Source organism: Mchenga conophoros, linkage group LG14 (genome assembly GCF_057382185.1).
Source record: "Mchenga conophoros isolate Kocher_MC1m ecotype Shallow Benthic linkage group LG14, M_conophoros_male_GT1.1, whole genome shotgun sequence".
In the NCBI taxonomy this organism is placed as follows: Eukaryota; Metazoa; Chordata; class Actinopteri; order Cichliformes; family Cichlidae; genus Mchenga; species Mchenga conophoros.
This window is the reverse complement of record NC_140539.1, coordinates 19,338,833-19,360,150: the sequence shown is the minus strand read 5'-3', so window position 1 is coordinate 19,360,150 and position 21,318 is coordinate 19,338,833. Positions and strand designations below refer to the sequence as shown.

Genomic DNA, 21,318 nt, shown 5'->3' with positions numbered 1-21,318 from the left:
TCATTATTACTATTTTTTCTAAAAACTCCTAGAAAAGCCTTCAGTTAATCCAAAATGCTGTAGCAAGATTAGTGACAATGTCTAGAAAGAGAGATCATGTTTCTCTTATATTGGCTTCTCTTCATTGGCACCCTGTTAAATCCACTATCAAATATAAAATCCTGCTCCTCACATACAAGGTCTTGAATAATCATCAGGTCCTGTCTTATCTTAATGACCTCATGGTATCATGTCACACCAGTAGAGCACTTTGCTCTCAGACTGAGGGCTTACTTGTTGTTCCTAGAGTATTTAAAAGTCGAATGGGAGGCAGAGCCTTCAGCTTTCAGGCCCCTCTTCTTTGGAATCAGCTCCCAGTCTAGATTCAGGAGACAGAAACCATCTCTACTTTTAAGATTAGGCTTAAAACTTTCTTTTTTGAGTAAGCTTATAGTTAGGTTAGGATCAGGTGACCATCCTTCTCTAGTTATGCTTAGCTCATCTTTTTTTTCCTCACTCACTACGTGTTTATACACCTCTCTGCATTTCATCATCATTATTATTCATCTCTGGCTCTCTTCCACAGTGCGTCTTTTGTCTTGTTTTTCACACCTCACTCCCATCCGGTCATGGCATATGGCCGCCTCTTCCTTAGCCAGGTTCTGCAGCACGGTTCTTCCTGTTAAACGGCGTGTTTTTCTTCTCACTGTCACCAAGTGCTTGCTTATAGGTGGTCATCTGATCATTGGGGTTTTCTCTGTTTTCTCTGTATTATTTTAGGGCCTTTAATTTATAATACAAAGCACCTTGAGGCAACTGCTGTTGTGATTTGGTGCCATATAAATTAAATGTAAATGAATTCAAATTGCTATCCAATGGTCAAATTCAATTGAATTAAAAAGCTTGCAAGAAGTAATAGTTGACAAAATTAACCAGAGTAAATACAGTTTTTAATTGTCAATGATTTCGTTTATTAAGGGAGAAAACTATAAGAACACACGTAAATAGAACTTGTCTGATAAAATTAAGGAGGCTTTGGGACTCAATTAAGCAACACTGAGAGCCATTATCCACAAATTAAGAAAACCTGGGACAGTGGTGGACATGACAAGGAGTGGCCAGCTTACCAAAATGCCTCATCCCGGAGGCTGCAAAAGAACCCAGAACCACATCCAAAGAACTGTAGGCCTCACTTTCCCCATTTAAGGTCAGAGTTCACGATTTAACAACAAGAAAGAGGCAAAAAAATGGCATCCATGGGAAAGTTCAAGTAAAAAAATTACTGCTGACCACGATTTTGCATGACAATAAATAAGCTGTTCATGCTTGAAAGTCTACCAGCATGGAAATGGGTCAAAACTCCTCCACAATGAAAGTGTCACTGCCAGTTACTTGCACTTAATTGCAGTTCTGGTTTTGCCACCCTTGGCAGGAATGACAAGGGTGGCAAAACCAGTTATTAGGTTTCATTTTGCATTTACCCAGGCTAACTTTGTGTAATACTATAATTAGCTGGATGAGCTGAAACATGTGAATGTGACAAATCTGGAAAAAAAAAATCACAAAAGGGGCAAAAGCTTGTTCACAGCAGTGAATGTTTAACTGCAGGTAACCATGTTTAAGCAACAGTTAATTCCCAGGAGGAAAATTATAACATTATAAGGGCTTCAACCAGAGAACTTGCCATAGTCCAGCACCTTTGAGTGTGTTTGCAGCTCACTGAGTTCAATGGCGGGTGTTTGGTCTGTACTAAAAAGAGTGACAGGACATGACTGGAGGTGTCACTTCTTATCATTTTTGTTTGAACTTCTATGAGGTTTATTGGTTAATTCTATTGTGCCATTGTAAACATTGCTGTGTCCTGCTCAGCACCAGGTTGTCATCATAAAAGATAAGATGCCTCCCACTGAGTGTGTCGAAGTTTGGATATAAATTTGGCAAAGCTCCAAAGTGACCAGTGGCTCTCACTTCTTTTTGTCCCTAGTTCCACATATTGAGACAGTGAACCTGGTTTTCATTGGCTGATTACAAGTCAACTTATGTGTGTTTCATGTGAAAAGTATTGTTTTAAAAAATATGCTGATGTGTAGCTTTGTCATCGCTATAACCCAAAGATGACACAGGAAGAAATAGGAAGTGCATAAAGGCTAAAGTTATTCTTGTAACAATATGTTCCACCACAGGATGAAGCAGAAGATAAGACGAAGAAGAAGATAAACTTTCAGTGCAACTATGTAATCAATGATTGTATAATTGATAACAAGTATATAAATAGGTAACTAAGTACAAGAAACAGCAAAGACTTAAAATAAGGAACAGAAAAACAAAGCAGAAAACGCTAAATTATCATGCATGTATTTACCAGTCTTTGTGCAAATTGTTGTTTTAGGCACTTGAACCAGGTTCCAATGTCTGTTTTGTCAAGCTGGACTCTGTTATCACCCAAAAAGTCCCATTATGTACTTTTGTCTCAGGTGTTGTGGCTGGTGAGTCACGCCCACATGGATTCCTTCTTCATGGCGTTCATATCTATTCTCTCTGTTAAAACTCATTTTGGCTATAATCCGATATTGTGGAAAAATATGTCACTGTAGTGATAAGGAAAGAATGACGTGCTCATTCTTGTGTTCTCGAGTCACTCTCCTCTGTATTTGTGAAGCCAGATTTCCCTCTGTTCATTTACAAAACTGGAGAGGAAGAAGACTCTTTTGTCAGGGTGTATTCAAGCCATGCAAATTTTAAACCACAGTATTGGGGTTGAATGTTTACATGTTGTGGCAGTCACAGGAAACGTACAGTAAGGATGTGTTGATGCATACTCGATTATCCAGGTAAGAAAATCCCAAAAAGTTGATTCTCTTCATGCGTTCTTTTCATGTTTCGTCACTTATCCAAGTGACTTTTTCAGTCTCAGTTGACTGCAGGTTTACCCAAACAAATAAACAGAACATGTGGATTGTCTTATATTAAGATAAAAAGGCATGAAAAATTTTTTAAAAAACCCATTATGTTCAAAATTGACTGCCATCATCCTGCCACAAAATCATAAATCTCAGTTGGGGTATGCTGAATCTGCAAAAGGCTTAGATAGTACGTTCAATTAAAAAAATTATACATGAATTAAAAATATTTTCTTGCTGGAAAAAAATACAGTCATGCTATCACAGAACTTTATGCTGTCCTGTGAAAAACTAAGTACACCATTACCACTTCCAAAGGAATTAAGAGGGTAAGTAACAGCCAAGTGCTGCTAATGAAGTGCACTTGAATAATTCATCAACCACAAGTGTGAAAAATTCCATGAAAGCAGAAGTTTGTATTTTGCATTAAAACCATGATCTTCCCATCAGATTCGCCTGAAGGTCAGAGAAGCAATGCTCAGACTGCAGAAAATCTTTAGAACCTGCAAACAATCCAATATATTCAGAATCTCCAGGCCTCAGTTAGCATGTTAAATGTTAAAGTTCATGACGATAGAATCAAAAACAGGCTGAACAAGTATGACTTTTTTGGATGAGCAGGCAGGAGAAAGGCTCTTCACACTACAAGCAACGTGGTAGCATTGCTTAAGTTTGGAAAAAGTACAGATGTTTGGCCATAATGCACAGCGCTGCATTTGGAGACAACAAACACAGCGTATCAGCACAAACACCTCATACCAACTGTCAAGCATATTGTTGGAGGGGTGAAGATTTGGGTTTGTTTTGCAGCCACAGCACCACGAGTTGACCATGAATTCCTCTGTATACCAAAGCATTCTTGATTCAAATGTATGCATCTGTCTGATAGATAAAGCTTGGGCCACATTTGAGACGTGCAACAGGACAACAATCCTCAGGAATAAATCTGAAACAAGGTGTTGCAGTCCACTCAAAGTCCAGACCTCAACCCGTGTTAAATGTGTGTGGAAAGACCCGAGGGAGCTGTGCATAAACAATTCCCTGCAAATCTCAATGAAATGGAGAAACTTGGTAAAGAAGAGTGAGCCAAAATCCCTTCACATCAATGTGAGAGACTGAGGCTCATAAGCAAATAAACCAGTCTTAAGTTATTGCTGCTTAAAGTGGTTCTATAAGCTACTGAATCACAGGCTGTTTTTCAGGGTACTACATTTCTGTAGGACTGTTGCAAACATAAGAGACGTAACATCAATAAAAGCCAAAGCTGAAATGAAGGATTTGTCATGTTGAAATCCAGACGTGTGAAAGACAGAGAAGAATAGCTCATTTCCCTTTAAAAAGAAGTTGCTCAAAACTTTGACGACACATTTCGTAATAATTGAAAGAGGCAGTAGGTTTAAGCTTGGAGGTGTGACAGCATGGCTCAAAACATCTGAACTTCACTCTCACCAGAAATACTGCACAGCATTTCATAGATTCAAGGCATGCACCACTGTGCTATACTGTTGTGAAGTTTGAAGAAGATCCATAAAATATTGCAGGTAATTGTGGGTTTACAAGTTTTTACTGATTTTTACATTTGGTGCGACCTTGACTTTGACCCAACCTCCACCAAAATGAAAAGCTGTTGTTGATATCTAACATCACGTAAAATTTGGAAATGATTGCATCTCCCTTTGAGGGGAGAATTATGTGTAAAAAATATCTCTGGTGGATGACTCATATAACAAGCATTTTACACCTTTGTTTCTCCCATGAGATATTTTCACTGGAACCTTTCTATTCACAGTATCGCATTGTTTTCCTTCACATGAGAGGTTTAATTGCATTGCCACTCAGCTATCTTCTTTCACAAAGAACAATTAGTCTAGTTACAACCTGAAGCTGTAAGAGAGAAACAGAAAGCTTTTAATAAAACCTCTGTCTGGTTTTACTAGGTTGTAACTTCTGTTTCAAATCCAAGAAGCAACAAAAATAATTGGGAGATATGTGCAGTTTGGTGCATACTTCAAGAACAGTGTATTAACTTTGATGAATTATTTGAAGCATATAATCACAATATTAACTTTTCACTTTTCAAACCACAGTTATAAAGTACGTCACAGTTCAAATAAAAGTCACATACTAACGATAAGTGCACATGTTAAAAACACACAGACACACAGCCATAAAGACAGGCATTTATTCCTACACACCACATGGTCTCAAACTACGGCCAAAAATCAAGGGGAACGGATTAAGGAAACGATAAGCTATAAAAATGAGTTTTCATCAGAGTCAGCTGACCTGATGGACAGAGGAAGGCTGCACAGTTTGGGCGCTACAACCTCTAAAAGCACGATCATCTCTGGTTTTAAATTTAGAGTGAGGGACAGTTAGACGATCGGAGAGGCCAACTACATCGACAAAGTATTAGAAGCTCTGCAATATGTAGAGCTTTAAATGTTAATAACACAGCTTTAAAGTGGATTCTGAATTCCACTGGAAACCAGTGAACGGATGCAAGGATTGGTGGAACATGTGACGGCTGCTAGTTTTCGTTAGCAGCCTTGCTGCTGCTTTCTGAAACAATTGGCGATGAGTTATCGAGGACTGAGAGATCCATGTTTTAAATGTTTTAAAGTATGTAGCCCACTGATTTAAAACAAATCAGTGGGCTACATACTAAACTTGGAGGGTAGAAACAAAATGCCAGTCTTGTTTTTTGCTGCAAAAATTTTTGGGTCTGCCTGGACTTGTATGAAAACCATAGCGGGGTTTCAAAATCCCCAGAGCAGCAGTCAGATCTTTTTAGATGGTTTTAATTCAGACAGAGATTTTGCAAATGCTTTAAATATGTTTTATGCTCATTTTAGTTCTTCTGATTTTAGCCAGGATACTTTGGAACTGAAACAGAAACTGAGAGATACTCAGCACTTTATCATTGAACTCAGTGATGTCAAAAAGGCCTTTCATACAGTCAATGCGAACAAGAGCCAGGGTCCTGATAATATTAGTGGCCACCTAATTAAATCTTGTGCTGACGAACTCAGTCCTATATTTCAGGTTATTTTTAATCAATCCTTGCAAACACATGTGCCCTCTCTTTGGAAAGAAGCAGTCGTGGTTCCTGTCCCTAAATCTAGTCGTCCAAAAATTCTAAACGACTTCAGGCCTGTTGCCCTCACTTCAGTTGTAATGAAAGTCTTTGAAAAAAATCATCAGAAATGTGATTATGAAAGAGACTGAACATCAGCTGGATCCCATGCAGTTTGCATATAGGCCCAACAGAGGAGTGGAGGACGCACTTTTGACTTTACTAAATCTGATTCTTAAACATGTAGAGAGTAAAGGGACTTTTGCAAGACTTCTTTTCATTGATTTTTCTCCGGCTTTTAATACAATACAGCCCCATATTTTAATTAAAAGACTTTTAGAACAGTTTGAAATCAGAAAAAACCTGGTGGGCTGGATTTTAGATTTTTTTTAACTGACAGGTCACAAAGAGTGAGAATAAATGGGATTCTGTCTGACCCAGTGTTCTCCTCCACAGGTTCACCTCAAGGGTGTGTCTTATCTCACTTTATTATTCATTCTCTATACAAATATGTGTCAGAGCAGACATGAAAACAGGGTCATTATTAAATATGCAGATGACTCTGTTATTGTCAGCTTACTGAAAGAGGGTGAAACTAACCACGGTCCAGTCATTGATGACTTTGTTCAGTGGTGTGAGGAGTCTTATCTCCAGCTGAACATATCTAAAACAAAAGATATGGTGATTGATTTTAGGAAACAACAAAATGGGCACGCAGTCACTTTAATTAAAGGTCAGAAAATAGAGCAAGTACAATCATATAAATATCTTGGGACCATAATCAATGAAAAACTGAACTTTGATCAAAATTGCAAATCAGTTTGTAAAACACCTTTATTGTCTTAGGAAACGTGCTCATTTCCACATTGACCAAAAAATTGTGACTTTGTTTTATCGTTCTTTTATTGAGTCTGTTTTATCCGGTTGTTTGGTGGCATGGTTTGGTCAGACCTCTGTCACAGAGAAAAACTCTCTAAATCAGATAGTGAGATGGTCCAGTCGTCTGATAGGTGAGCCACAGTCTTGTTTAGCCTCCCTGTACTCTAAGCAGGTAGAGGATGGCTTTATCAATCCTTAAAAATGGTTCCCATCTTCTAAGGGGTGAATTTCAGCTTCTTCCCTCAGGACGGAGGTTTCTATTTCCGAGATGCAGGACAAATCTTTGTTCCCGTTGCTGTCACTGAATTAAATAAGAATTGTTTTTGATTCGAAATATTGAAATTACTATATATGTGCCACAGTGAGGTTTATATCTTTACTAGGTATGTGTGTTTTTAAAGGGATGCCAAATGCTGTCATTTTTTCTGTAAAGCAAATTTACCTTGCCTATGGGTATAAATAAAGTTACCTTGACCTTGTTGAACTTGTATCGATTAAATATCAATACAAGCATTGATATTAATACTGCTGATATTTGGTAAGTAGTTCTCATTAAATAAGAAATCAAAGTATATTAAAAGAACACCTCATCCCCAAAATTAAAGTTACAGATTTCTTCTCTATTTTTCGTCCCACGAAAACCGTACCTCACTCATATAGTGGATTTTACATTTATAGCAATTTGAGCACAACAAGGTGCCATCAGGTGTCATTACACTGAAGATAAAGCAAACAGTCTCCAACACTGGTCTCCAAGCCAGCAGATACTTTGATTTAGCTGTGAGCTGTCCCTTTGAACTGGAAGCAGATGAAAGAGAAACACGAAAGTTTTGAAGATGTAAGACTGAATTAACTTGGAAGAATTACTTTAATCGGGAACAAAGAGCATCACTAAAATAAATGATCACTTCAGGTGCGAACCTGCACGGTGGGTTTTTTAGAGCCTGCTCGACAGAGAGTGCATGAAATCCTGAGCACGAGGAATCACCTGTACAGTGAATCCACTTCAGCTGTAAAGTCAGTATTTTAACATGTCAGAAGAACAACTAAAACCTTACGATTTAGGCTTGTTTAAAGTGCTTATGAGAAACAAACAGTCTTTATATGTTTTTTGCACAACATATTCTACACAGTGGAGTATGCAAACCAAATTTATTGATTTCTTAGTGTTTTGCATATTTGTCACATATACATGTTTCGGATTGTCAATCAGATTTTAATATTAGACAAAGATAACCTTAGAAAAAATTGTGATAACTGGCAATGGGACTTTCACACAGCTGTGGAGGAACTTTGGTCGAGAGAGCGGAATTCATGGTTCCACCAATTACAGCAAGTCATCCAGGTCTGAAGCATCAAAGCAGCCCTAGAGCATTACCACCAAAGTTCAAGTTCCTAGTCTCCTTCTTATTGTTGAGTTAAGAACTCACCTTAACTGTCAGAGTAACAACTAATGAGTAAGGTCTGCAGTTCTTTAGATGTATTTTAGATGTCTCCTTGATGGGTGGAGTCAAAGTTCACCACTGTTCCAGGTTTTCTCCATGTGTTGATAAAGCCTCTCACTTTGATTTGCTGGACTCCCAAAGACGTAGAAGTGGCTTTGTACACATTTCTGGACTAACAGACAACACTGACTTCATTTCTTAAAGACTGTAGGACAGTTTTCTGCTTTTTAAGATTTTTTTTTTTAGCCCACCTCACTTTGTCAGGCAGGTTCTGTTTCAATGATTTCTTGATTTTACAGGTCTGGCAATAATCAGACATGGATATGGCAAGTGAAATTAAACTCAAGTTCTCATAAAGTGTGGTTAATTTAAGTTAATTCACAATTTATGACCGGGGGAATCTTGGAAACTTAGAATCCAAGTATGTTCTGACATCTTTCTTCCCTTAATAAATAGTGATAAATAAAGAAACTCATAAATGCATGCGTGAGACAAGTATGCAAGTGTTTCTCTCCAGGAAGAGGAGAGACAAAGCTGTGACAAATCTCCACTCCACTTTCTCTGGATTGTTGCTCAATCCTGCAAAGGTCCATGCAGAGGAAGATGGAATCAACATTCCTAATAAGGCATCAGTTATTTGGATTTGCAATGGCCACCGTGATCATTACCATTAAAGCCCAAATATATTTTGACACATCTTTTTTTCCCCCTTGTGCACTTATTACTCAAGGCCTTGTGTGTGTGTTTGGTGGGGCATTGTGCATAAAAGAGGTGTCAGTGTTTGCTCAGTGCACGCCTGACTGGTGGTTGTATTGCTCAAGCCAGTCAGATCTCTGTGGGCTTACAGAGAAGTGAAAGAGTTGAGTATTCTTTCACTATCTCTTTTTTTTTTTTTTTTGCTACACGGGAAATAACGCATCCTCATTCTTCCACTTTTTTGAAGGTACTTTTGTGGGAGGGGGAAAAAAGCATCAAGACAAAACGAAAAGGAGAAATTAATGATAAAAACAGAAGGTACAATGCACTATTTGCTATTATGGCTACAATTTTGTGCATTTCCATTTTTAACTTGAGGAGTTACACAATAGAAATGGGAAGTATAGTAAGACAAAGATTAGTTTTGTTCACATGCAGACATCTACAGCTAGAAAACGTCACACCCAGAGCTTAGTACAACAAAGCGAGCTAGATAGTCACCCATTACTCCAATTTAGGAGAAAATTTCCAGAAACATAAGCAGGTGGGGGTTTTTTCCTTCTTTTTGTCTGCCTGGACATGCAGAGAAATACAGTCATAAAGAAAACACACCCTCTTTTAGTTGTAAGGTGTGATACAACAGGACGTACGAGAAAAAACGATCTGGTGATGAACGATCAGATGAACAACACATGACCTGTAACGCATTTATTTAGCATTTTAGGTTAAAATGCAGCAGTGTGTGAAAAACTGAGTGCATCCCATAATACAACAGCTTGTACAACCACCTCTAGCAATAACTAAGCCAATCAGCCTCTAAGATTATCATGGGGGATATAATAATGTTGCTTCAGTTCATTGAGGTTTTGCAGGCATTTGTTGATGCGTCATTGTTCTGCTCCATCTCCTAACTTAAGCCAAGCTTTAGCTGGCTTAAGTTGCCTCATATTTGACTTTAGAATACTTTGGTTTACAGAGAAGTTCATGGTTGAAATAATGAAGGTGCCCAGCAAGCCCAAATCATCACCTCTCCACCACTGTGCTTGACAGCTGGTATGAGAAATTTGTGCATTAAGACCAAACATCTGCACTTCACTTCTCCAATTCATAAATCATACTCATTCTAAATGAAGAAGCTCTTGCTCACTGCCTGCAATCTGCATACACAAGATAAACATTTTTTCACATACAATTTGTTTTTGTTCTGCTTTTGTTTTTTAATTGAGCATTTTGTGGTTTATGGGGCTTTGGAAAACTGGAAGTAGTGAATTTGCTGGGACTGGAAAGACTTGCAACTGTCTTGAATGTTTTGCGCTTGTGAATGATGGACTTAACATTGTTGGGAAACACCACCTGGGTCTGGGTGCAGTTCCCCCCTCCAGGGGCAAGGGTACCTAGACCCGGTTTGTAGAGTACGCTTGGGGGAGTGTGATCGTGATCGTGTGTACAGCGTCTCTTTATGTCTGTCTCCACGTTGGTTGAGTGTGGAGTGAGTGCATATGAGAGCATGAGGGGGGGAATGGATGTTTGTATCTGTGTGTGCCTGTATGTCTGTGTCTATATGTCAGGTTGGGTATCAGACGCCACCTCTCTGGGGACACCTCAGGCCCTCCAAGGTTTGGAGGCCTATCTCCACCCACCACCACTTCCCCTGCCGGTGGCGGACTCCCTCAGGTGTCGGTGCGTTGGTGGTTCCTTGTGTCTGGGGGTGGGCGTCCAGGTACACACCGGCTCACTCCTTGGCGGCCGCTTATCGGGGCCTGGAGCCTGGGGCTCGCTCGGGCCACTTCGGGGGTGGGGTGCCCCCGGCCTCTCGGCCTGGGGCTCGGTCACTCAGGCACAGCTGGCGGCCGGCGGAGCTCACGGGCGCGTCACTGCAACTCCCCCTGGCTTCTGCTCCGCGGCTGCTGAGTGAACCCTCATCTGGGACTCTCTCCTCAGCTCTTACTGGGACAGTGGCGCGGCTGCCCCTCTGTTGGTCTTCCATGGTTTCTTGTGTTCTGGGGGCCTCTGGATGTCTGGAGTTTTGATCTCCTCCATACCTGCTTCACACCCTGGAGGACGGGGCTGTGGCCCCCCCACACTCCCTAGCAGATCGTTACATGGAGAAGCCTTTGGAATACAAGCGCGCTGATCCACACAGGTATGCACACGGGTGTTCACTGCTCGTAGACCCAAATTACACCTTTCTTGGCTGCTACTTCGAAGCACATCTGTCCTGCGTGCTGCACAACAACATTGAATATTTAGTATTTACTGCTGTTTACACTTAGCTAGATTAATGCGATGGTGTTGTGTTTAGTATGTTGCTTTGTTTTTTTTTGTCTTTTTTTGCTTGTTTTCTATTCTTCTCTCAACAGGTGATCCAGGAGATTTTTATTTTTTTTCTCCCCCCCTTTCTCACTGTCCCTCTCCCCTTCTGTTTTTCCTTTCCTTCCTCTTTCTTTCTCCCTTTCCTATCTCTCACTCATGTCTGTCCCGTCTGTAACATCTGAAAATAAAATATAATAAATAATAAAAACAAAGATCGACCAAATGGACCAATACGGCAATGCCACGATGATCCATTTGGCAAAGTAAATCCATTGGGTATCCTTGTTGGTCTTCAGACAACAATTCTGATGGCTAAAGAACCAAATGGGACAGGCAGCAAAGAAAAAAAAAACAAAAACAAAAAAAAAAAAAACATTGTTGGGAAATGACGTTAAAACTCTTCCCAGACTAACACACAGCAACAATTGCTTCCATTGCTGCCATCTTTCCTGCTTGGCACTGTTGTGACACACCCAAATGCTTCAGGCCAGCAAACTGCCAAAACTTCTGCGTTTATAGTTGTGCTCATATTTGATGAGTGGACTTGATTAGAAGCATGTGGCAGTTAATTACCCTCCTAATTACTATAGAATCAGTAAGGGCGTACGTAGTTTTATGGCTTTCATCTGAGGTTGTACTTACGTAATGTTAAGACCTGCTAAAGTTATGATGAATAAAACACTAGAATTAGGTGAGGGTTTATGACTTGATTTCTCTCTTTGTGCATATTTTGATGAATCTCAAAAAACAGTGTTTTATAAAATATACCCAACAATAAAAAAAATTATATCATGACAACACAACCAGGAAAAAAAAGGCCACACACACACAATAAGTCTTCCTTTTATAGGAAAATTTTAATAGTTATTCAATGTTCTACATTTTACAGTAAATATACAATTACAAACTTGGCTTAGTTATAGTACTAAGATCACTAACTGATCTTTTAAAAAAACAAAACAAAACAAAACCCTCAACAACAAAAAAAAAAACAATAATAAAAAAAAAAAAGAAAAAAAAAGAGGAAATTTAAAAAAGAAAAAAAAAAAGAAAACAGATTTACACTTCATATCACAAGCCTGACGCAGGTCCTTCACTCTGGACCAAATAGCTAACATACAATTCACTTCTCTCAACGCTGAACAGACGTTGGGCTTCAGTTTCAAACACAACCTTACGGTAACAGATATACCATAGCATGTGCAAACTGGGTACCAAACTAAAACTTCCAAAGATGGGGTTGTTCATCGTACTTGATCCAGAGGGATGCAAGCAGTTTTTTTTTTTCTTCTTCTTTTGTTTTTTTGTTGTTTTTTTTGGAAGACAAGGAATTTCCACTTTTTGCATCACATTTAGTGTCAAATCAAACTAAGAGATATCTCTGACAAGTTGAAATTAAAAAGCTGCGGCAGAACATTGAAGACATTTAAGAGCCTACTATTCACTTTGATAGTAGTGTTTTAGTTTATACTTGTGAAAAACTAAGACTTTGCAACTGCAAGGCAAAAACAAAAAAACAACAAAAAAAAAAAAAAAAAAAGAGAGAGAAGGGGAGGGGAAATGGAAGAGAGGATAGGTGTTATGAAATGCTTCTAGTCACATTTTCACTGTCAAGATAAAAAAAAGAAAGAAAATAAAAGCAAAAAAGGTTTGGAAATCTACAGGTTGACGGATGACGCGGTGAAGCAGAGTCACGGTTAAGACAAGTTTGCACACCCGCCCCCCTCACGCTGCAAAGTGTGCAACTGCCCATTTTCACTTAAGTGCAAATTGAAATAAATGAAACAAGGAATGGAGTGAAATGAGGAAGCAGTTTCATCACTCTGGAAAAAAACTAAACAAAACTGAAACTGTTCCCAGCCTCTTCACTGGGTCTCCACATTAAAACAAAATAATTTGTTTTTGAACTTTGTTCCACAATCAAAAAAAAAAGGTCAAAAATACAGGTCTGTATTTTTAGTGATGTTCTGGTTGTCCAGACATCTAAAACTATCTCCCAATAAACCTACAGCAATTTGAGAAAGTGTTCAAAGGTGACATTTAATTGTGAGTTTTACATGCAAATGATTAAAAAGGCTCAAAGCCATCAGACACAGATGCCACATTAGACTTTGTCACCAGCGACATCTAGTGTTTAAAAAGGCGTCGATGTAACAACCATCGCTTCTGCAGTTCAGACGGGGAGGTGAGGGATGCAAACTTTAGGCAGGTTGGCACAGAAAGGTATGAGAGTTAAAAAAAAAAACAAAAAACAAGTGCTAAGAGTGAAGACGGGAGGAAACAATATATGATCCGACATCATTTTGCATCCCTGAATGTGATGAAACCAGATGTGTAATGGAATGCCGAGTGGGCACAAAGTGAAAACGGGGGTAAACCCAGAGAGGAGAGGAGCAAAAGTTAAGAGTCAGGCAGACAATATGCATCAACAGCGTGAGAAACAGGACAGCAATATGGGAAAAAACCCCAAAACTAAACAGATTCACATGAAGCCAGACGCAACGAGGACTCAGAATTCACCACTTAGGAGAACAAAGTAATATTTATCGAACAACAACTGGTGAAATATGGCACAGAACAAAGGGCACAGAGGCTGAGGGTTTTCAAGACATCATTCAATACAATTCTTTGAACCCACAAAACAGAAACGGACAGAAAAAAAGGAAAACTGATTCTAAAGGCATCCATTTCAGTTCTGTCACCGATCCTCTTTTTTAGCTTTTTTTTGTAACATATCGTAACGTCTGTAATTTCAATGGGAATCTGGTGATAAGAAATCCCACAGTTTTATGTAAAGACCTTGTGTGAACTCCACTCCCTCCTATAGAAACGGATATGAAGCGGACAGATGCAGAAGAGGTAAAACAAAAACAAAAAATAATATATATATATATATTAAAAGCACAAACAGTAGCTGCCACACTGATGCAACCATGCTTAGCTAGAAATACATTACTGTACCACTTGCTGTATAAATATACTGCATGTTTTTTAAACTTAGAAATCCAATGCTATAGTGAAATACACCTGAATATTATGCATACCCATTATGCTCAATTGACCATAGGGAAAGAAGAAGAAGAAAGGAAACAAGATTTAACTGAGAAATACTGACAAAAAGTAGTGGTTGGTTAAATAAATCCTAATGGAGTAACATCACTGCTGTCGCAAGAAAATGTAGTTTGTGAACTTGTGAAGTTTCACCAGCTTTAAATTAAAATGTACAAGATCCTTAAGCGGCGTCATTTCCTCATTCTCATGCTAAAAACACCCACTTGATATCGGCTAAAATACAAGAGTCGCTTTAAAAACGGGGCCCAAACGTAGGCGCTTTTCTTCCGACAGCGGAATTATGCGATATTTTCTTGAGAATTAACATACTAGTGTACAAACATCTGGACTAAGAATACCTCAAACACTCGACCTTATTGTTTTATTTTTAATTAGGATATAAATTGCTTCTTCCTCCGTCTTGCACTACAAAGTCTAGGTACCTGTTACTTAGCATTAAATTATAGTAGTATAGTCAAGTTTCTTTTTTTTGTCTTATGTTGTGCAATATTTCCTCACAATGTTATTCAATACTTCAAAAAATTTGATATGTCTACTTTTCTTAGCAGTAACTGTAATAATTATTGAAAGGCGGCTGCATACGGAGCCTTGAATCCATATTTAGAGATTACAACAATATGCATTTGTTTATTTAAACCCCCCCAAAAAAGAAAATCAATTCAAAATGCTGATAAAATAATTACTGTACGTTAAAGTTGGAGGCATTCCCCTCTTATTTTATTGCAATATCAAACCACTTCATCCACATACCCGTGCGCTAAATGCTTTTTTTAAAAGACCAATCTACCCTCACAGGAATGTGAAGTTCTCCTTTGAGCTTTTTTCTTCTTGTAAATCCTGAAAAAATGCCACAGGCCTCACCTAAAAGTAAATCCCACCACGATCACGACTACCCCACACTGACGAGGACCAATACACAAAGACTTAAAGTGCCGCTATTACGTATCTGTGTTTAGATTTGCTTACATAGCCCAATGTTCTCACCGAATGGAGTCATTCTCTCCCTGAAAACACTGCCATGGAAATGCTTTGGCTGTAGCCCAGGCTCTTCTTGTGTTACATATCTATGTCACTATGTAACAGCCATAATCTTGGCCTAGAAACCAAGAAGTGAAAAAAAAAACAAACACCCCACCTACTCGCCTATTATGACCTTTTTGTTGAGTTCTTGTACAAAATGATCAGTTTCTGCTGAATTACATTTGTCTCCACAACAATAATGAACCCTACATGTTTCATTTTAGCATGGCGCACAGGTATAAATATTTACTCGATCTGTATTGTATTTGACTGTAGACAAATTACCAATAAAGTTCTTCTTTCTAACATAAAAACACAAGAAGAAATGGGTGAAATAATTCCACAAAAACATCTAACAAGACTGTCATATTTTCAATTTCCTGACATTAAAGTTCAGAGATGAGAAAATCTGGCTGAAGCTAAAAGTTTGTTAGTATTTGATGGCTCTTAGAGGAGCATCCAGTTATGAATGTGACCAAGTTTGATTGTCAAACTCCTTTAAATCTGCATTCTATCTAAAGACCAGCAGATGGCGATAGCTGTGGCTGCAAAAACACTTGTGGTCCTAAAGAAGTTCACAGGCTCATCAACTCACTTTGAGTCACACTGAACAAAAAAGTCTGTTCTGTAAATCTTGGTGATTTTATTTATTTTTTTATTTTTTTTAAATGATGATTATTTGCTTGCCCATGGGCTAATGACTTGCCAATCAAAAACCAATAAAATACAGTTTCCCAGTCAGACCCACGACTCCTTGTAACATCCATTCTTTTGCAAAATGGGGCTTAAACAAACATGAGACGTCACAGTATCCATCCATCTTTTATACAGTCTGGGTACAGTGAAGATTTCAAGAGCCAGGAGCCAAAACCGAGTGTTTCGGAGAGAGAATGACAAAGTTGCTGAAGCACTGTGGGAACTAATGTGTGACTAAAAAAAACATGTTGTTGTTGTTGTTTTTAATTTGTTTAACTTTAAAATCAATGAAGTGGAAAAAATAATTGTGAATACAAGCGTAACTGGGCACTTCAAGCTACATGACTAAAAAGCCGTGCTGCAACATGGACCTTATATGCTGAACAGATTATTAACAGACTGCGTCCAATCAGAAGGCTGTGATGTGCATAACATTTAGACGGATGGACTAGATTGAATTCTATTCATCTATCCAATGATATTTATCTGACAGGCCCATTATTTAATAAAAAATTCAATAGTCTGGGCTCTCATCTGCAGGCCGTTTGGTTATTAGTCCTCGTCTGGAAAATGGAAGGAGGAGGACGAGATGATATATTCACAGTGAGAAAAATCAATGTGCATCACATACAGCACAAAAGAGCCGTCCGTTTGTGCACCTCCTTGCAGGCGAGTAACAAACTTAACTCTCTTGTGCCTTAAGATGACAGCTGTGAATATGTCATCTTGTCTACTGTTCTCATTCCTTCCGGCTCTCCTCCGACATCACCACCGATCCCTTTAAACTCCATCACTGCTGGCTGTGTCTCCCATGCACACCCCAGAAATCCATGTGTGCGTGTGTGTGCGTGTGTGTGTGTCCACCAGCTAAAACATAACTGGAGGTACTGTACAATAAGCGCCACTAAGTGACGGTGTTTCCCAAAACACAACAGGAGCCCCTGTGTGTGTGTGTGTGTGTGTGTGTGTGTGTGTGTGTGTGTGTGTGTGTCAGAAAGTGTGCACGACCGTCCAAGCTGTTGTCACTGTTAGTATAGCTGTATTTTTTTAAGGTTTTAAATGTACTTACCTACTCTAACCACAGAAAGAAAGCTGACATGACCCAAACCACCCAGGAACGTCCTCTATAGCTAGGATAAAATTTTGATAGTGTTACAACATACTAGCCTGCATAGTATGTAGCATGATGTTTGTACTAGGTACAATGCTAAAGCAGACAAAAAATGTGACGCGTAGCATTACAGGTGATGGCTGGTCAGTGCTCATAGCACTCCTATGGAGGCGTAACAACCGGGATGACAAACTACTGCTGGACACAGCTACACTGGAAGACGACCGAGATCAAACTGAAAAAGGATGAGGAAGAATTTGGGGGGAGAGACTGCAAAGTAAGGTAACTCATCTGAGTGTAGCAAAAAGAAGGAACATTAAAAATCAACAATCTGTAAAACTAAAATCCTAGTTGTGTTGAAACCCTGTGCTGATATCTAGTCATTAAAAAATTTGGCAGCATAAGTCAATAAGTCTTTGTGACCAATGGAGATGAAGAAGAATAAGTGCCCAATATTCTCCAGCCAGCTGAGTTGCAGCAGGCAGAAACACACACACACACACACACACACACACACACACACACACACACACACACACACACACACACACACACACACCAGCACAACACAGTAACAGGAGCGCTCGACACCCGTGATTGGTCAAGAGTCCTTCTGGAGTTCCAATGACAGACACAGCAAAGGAAAATGAGGAAATGAAATAAAATAACAATACAAAATAAGATAATGATTGGTTGGCAGATGAAAAGGAAAAAAGAAAAAGAAAACAAAGAAAAAGCAGCTTTTGTAAAAATGTTAGAGAATGTCGCATAATAACAATGATAGTAAAGTGGCTGTTGCACTTTAGTTTTGTTCTTGCAGACAGATGCAGAGTTCCCGTGATTACTGACGGGAGCTCGCGGTAAGATTCGAGCAGTTGCATACGATGGTGGACTCCAGATCTGGTGGGAAAGAAAAGCAGAGGAACACATAGGTGATTGAGTTAAGACTGCCTCAGACCTCTGAGGGAAGAAGGGGAAAAAAATGGCGAGGCAGCGCAGTTTGTTAAAGTCGAGAGAGACGAGGAAAGGAAAAGGTGGAGAGGAGGGGAAGAAAAGGAGGAACCACCAGATGGAGCACAGAAACATCTTAAAGAGGAGGATCTGAAACATCAGGAGGGGAGATACTTACATGATGGATGGGCTCTACCAGTGAGGCGGTACGTAGCTGTACCCAGGTGTCCCTTGGGGCCTGTAGGTTGGCACAGTAACTGGGTGTGCTCCAATTGGGGGGTGTTGTGGCGTTGTCAGCAGAGTCCCTACACAAAGAAAACACCACCAAGGATGCAAAATCAATTTGTACCTGAGCTGCATCTACCAATCATGCACTTCTTTTTGTTTTTTTGCAGCAAAAAGGCAATAAAATAAAGAATAAAATGTTTTTTTAAGTCCAGGGACTTAAGGTAGGACTAAAAAGGTAACAAAGGGTCTTTGCTAAAAACATTTAAAATACACCAACACGCATTGGCCTGCACCATCTTCACAGATACTATCAGGGCTATTGCACTTTCACCCATCACAGGTGGGCAACAAAATCACACATTTTCATTTTTCTTTACCTTCTCGGGGGGCAAAGATGAAGAAAACGATCCTTTAATTAATGCTACAGCTTTTTTTAAGCAAACAAATTCAAAAGCTTTCATCAGTGCCGTAATAATAAGATTACTACAAAAAAACACATCAGATGCCCTCCTGACACAGCTCCAAAGGGATTTGTGTCTCCTCCAGTAGAGCCATCACAAATTATGGTCGAGAGTGAAGAACAGTTATTATGTTGGTACCATATTAGGCCCACATGGAAAGAGTTCACAGTTGCTTTCATACCTGCGCTCATGGCCATGGTTGTCCCAGCTACCATCCCCATGGCAGCCATGCCGTTGTTGCGAGGAGCAGGTACAGGGACAGGGGCCGGGTAGAGGGCTGTGGAGGGGATGCTGTTAGGCTGCACCACGGTGGTGTGATGGATCACATGTGGCTGAGCGGCAAACACTGGCTGGGTGTAGTACGCTCCCTGTCAGGACAAAACATCGGAAAACCTTCAATGATTACAAAACATCTTAGCAGAAGAAACTTCTTCAAGTGATTTTGCATTACAAGAACAAGCAAAACAGACTGAAACACAATACTTTGAAATGGACAGAAATTGAAGCCGTCTCTTCTTTCCACTGCACTTTTCAAAGCACCAAATTACAAAACAACAACATGATTGCCTTATTGTTGTTTTATTGTGTGCGACTGAATCTCAAAACCAAGTTCAATTCAATCGGTTTTCTAATTTAATAATAGCGAATGTTTATTTCCCCGCATTTTTGGATAACCAAGCGTGTTACTACCGGCTAAAGTGTGCCATAACAAAAATCAGCCAACGTCAAATGTCTGTGTTTTCATTCATCCAGGTCACGGTTGTCTAAGGACATTAGAAAATAAAGAGAGGGTTCTTTAGCCCTCGCTGATGGTAGAGAGTGACATCTTCTGTATCCAAACAGTGTCCCTGTAGGCTGGAGAAATGCGCTTTTCACTCAACAGTCCAATTCTGCAGAACAGAAGCTACCTATGAACATGATAAGTGCTCTGAATTTAAACGAGGAGAATCAACAGCCATGTGACAGACCATTTACTGTCACAAACGCTTCGCCTAATTGTTTTTAATACAGAGTAAAACGACGCAGACTGAGCAGGCAGCACAAATGTATTTACTGGAGTGGCTGCGTTAAACGGTTATGGCAGCCGAGCAGCTGCAGCAACAAACCCCATCAACATTTTCCACTCACTCCAGACATCCTCACCTGTGTGTATAGGTTCTGCTGAGGGTAGGCACTGCGGATGGGGTACATAGCTGTCGGGTACGGGGTAGGGGTCGGAGTATAAGGAGGAGGGGCTCCATTTGACTGAGTGGGGGGCACTTTGTATGGAGTTCCTGCTGGAGTATATCCTATACAACGAAAGAAAAGAGAAATACAACATAAATTTACCAGCTCACCAAGAAGAGGTCTTCTTAAATCTAGGAGAGTTTCTTATTTACACGTCAATAACACATTAGAATAATGAGATTGAATTCTCCACACTGTCTTTAGTCAGTTGAGCTCTCACACTGGGTTTTTATGAGTAACTCTATACCTTAAACATTTCATTGTTGTGTGTGTTTCTATGTTTAGGGGGAGCAGCAGCAACCAAAGAGAGTACAGACTCACCCTTTTAGCACTCATCCTCACATCTCATTATTTGCATTTCCTATAAAATCCACCAGATGGGGACGACTGCCATCTTTTGATGGGATTTGAATATTGAAACAATAAAGCTGACAGTTTATGTATATTTATCCAGTTTAAGCACGAGCTTTGAAGATAGGGGCTTTGCACTGTGTATTGAAAAAGCCATCTACTGACTGTATGTGAGGTATTTTCAGGTTTTTTTTCACAGATTATATTCTGCAGTATACGCTGAAACCAACAACCACAGCAGAGCTGCAACATCATTTCACATAGTATCCCCCCTGTAGCTGACGCTACGTCACTGGATGAAAAGCATGACGTTGGGGACAGTAAAGGAATCTGGCTCAGACCGCTGCATTCATGTCCGCTCTGATCTCTGGGGGTGTAGTACCTCTGAGCCGCCACCTGGAGGAGCCTGAAGGTCAAACATGCTACTAGCTAGTTGCTGCTGCTGTGGAGCTTATGAAAGCACTTTTCTCACACAAGGACAAGGGAACAAAGAGATGCTGGCGCTGCTCTGTGGCTAAAAGTCTGTGTGTGTGTGTGTGTGTGTGTGTGTGTGTGTGTACACACACATGCTCTCACATTCATTCTTTGCACTAACATGCATGCAGGGCATTAAAGGACAATGGTGCATGACAATCACACAAAAGCCCTGCTGATAGAAAACACTTTGTCTCCTCAGCGGTCTTGAGAAATAATGACCAAGACACGTTTTCTAATCAGACGGAGGCTGGCTTGTCTGGCCGATTCATTGTTGTCACTGATACAAAATCTAAACATTTTAATTTCCCCATAAATTAACCACTGTGGAGTAAAGGGTAAGATATCTGCAGTCAAGCACACACACACACACAAAAACAAACAAACAAAAAAAACAAAAAAAAAAAAACCCAAACCAAAACAACCCTGATAATGAGTC

General features: G+C 39.7%; 1 protein-coding gene and 1 long non-coding RNA gene across 3 annotated transcripts in view; one reads left to right on the top strand and one right to left on the bottom strand.

Annotated features, from left to right (window-relative positions):
* The first annotated feature begins 2,679 nt into the window (after positions 1 to 2,679).
* Positions 2,680 to 12,199, top strand: LOC146559607 (uncharacterized). The gene is made up of 2 exons (XR_014888368.1): positions 2,680 to 2,810; positions 10,917 to 12,199. It is a non-coding gene; the product is annotated as an uncharacterized LOC146559607 (long non-coding RNA).
* fam168a (family with sequence similarity 168 member A) overlaps positions 12,127 to 21,318 on the bottom strand; it is a 47,706-nt gene continuing 38,514 nt past the window's right edge. For both annotated transcript variants that reach the window (XM_085245708.1, XM_085245709.1), the window contains 4 exons: positions 19,971 to 20,116; positions 19,009 to 19,195; positions 18,317 to 18,443; positions 12,127 to 18,087 (listed from right to left, as the gene is read on the bottom strand). In XM_085245708.1, the coding sequence (XP_085101834.1) occupies positions 18,331 to 18,443; positions 19,009 to 19,195; positions 19,971 to 20,116 (446 nt within the window). In that variant the 3' untranslated portion in view covers positions 12,127 to 18,087; positions 18,317 to 18,330. The remainder of the gene's footprint in view (positions 18,088 to 18,316; positions 18,444 to 19,008; positions 19,196 to 19,970; positions 20,117 to 21,318) is intronic.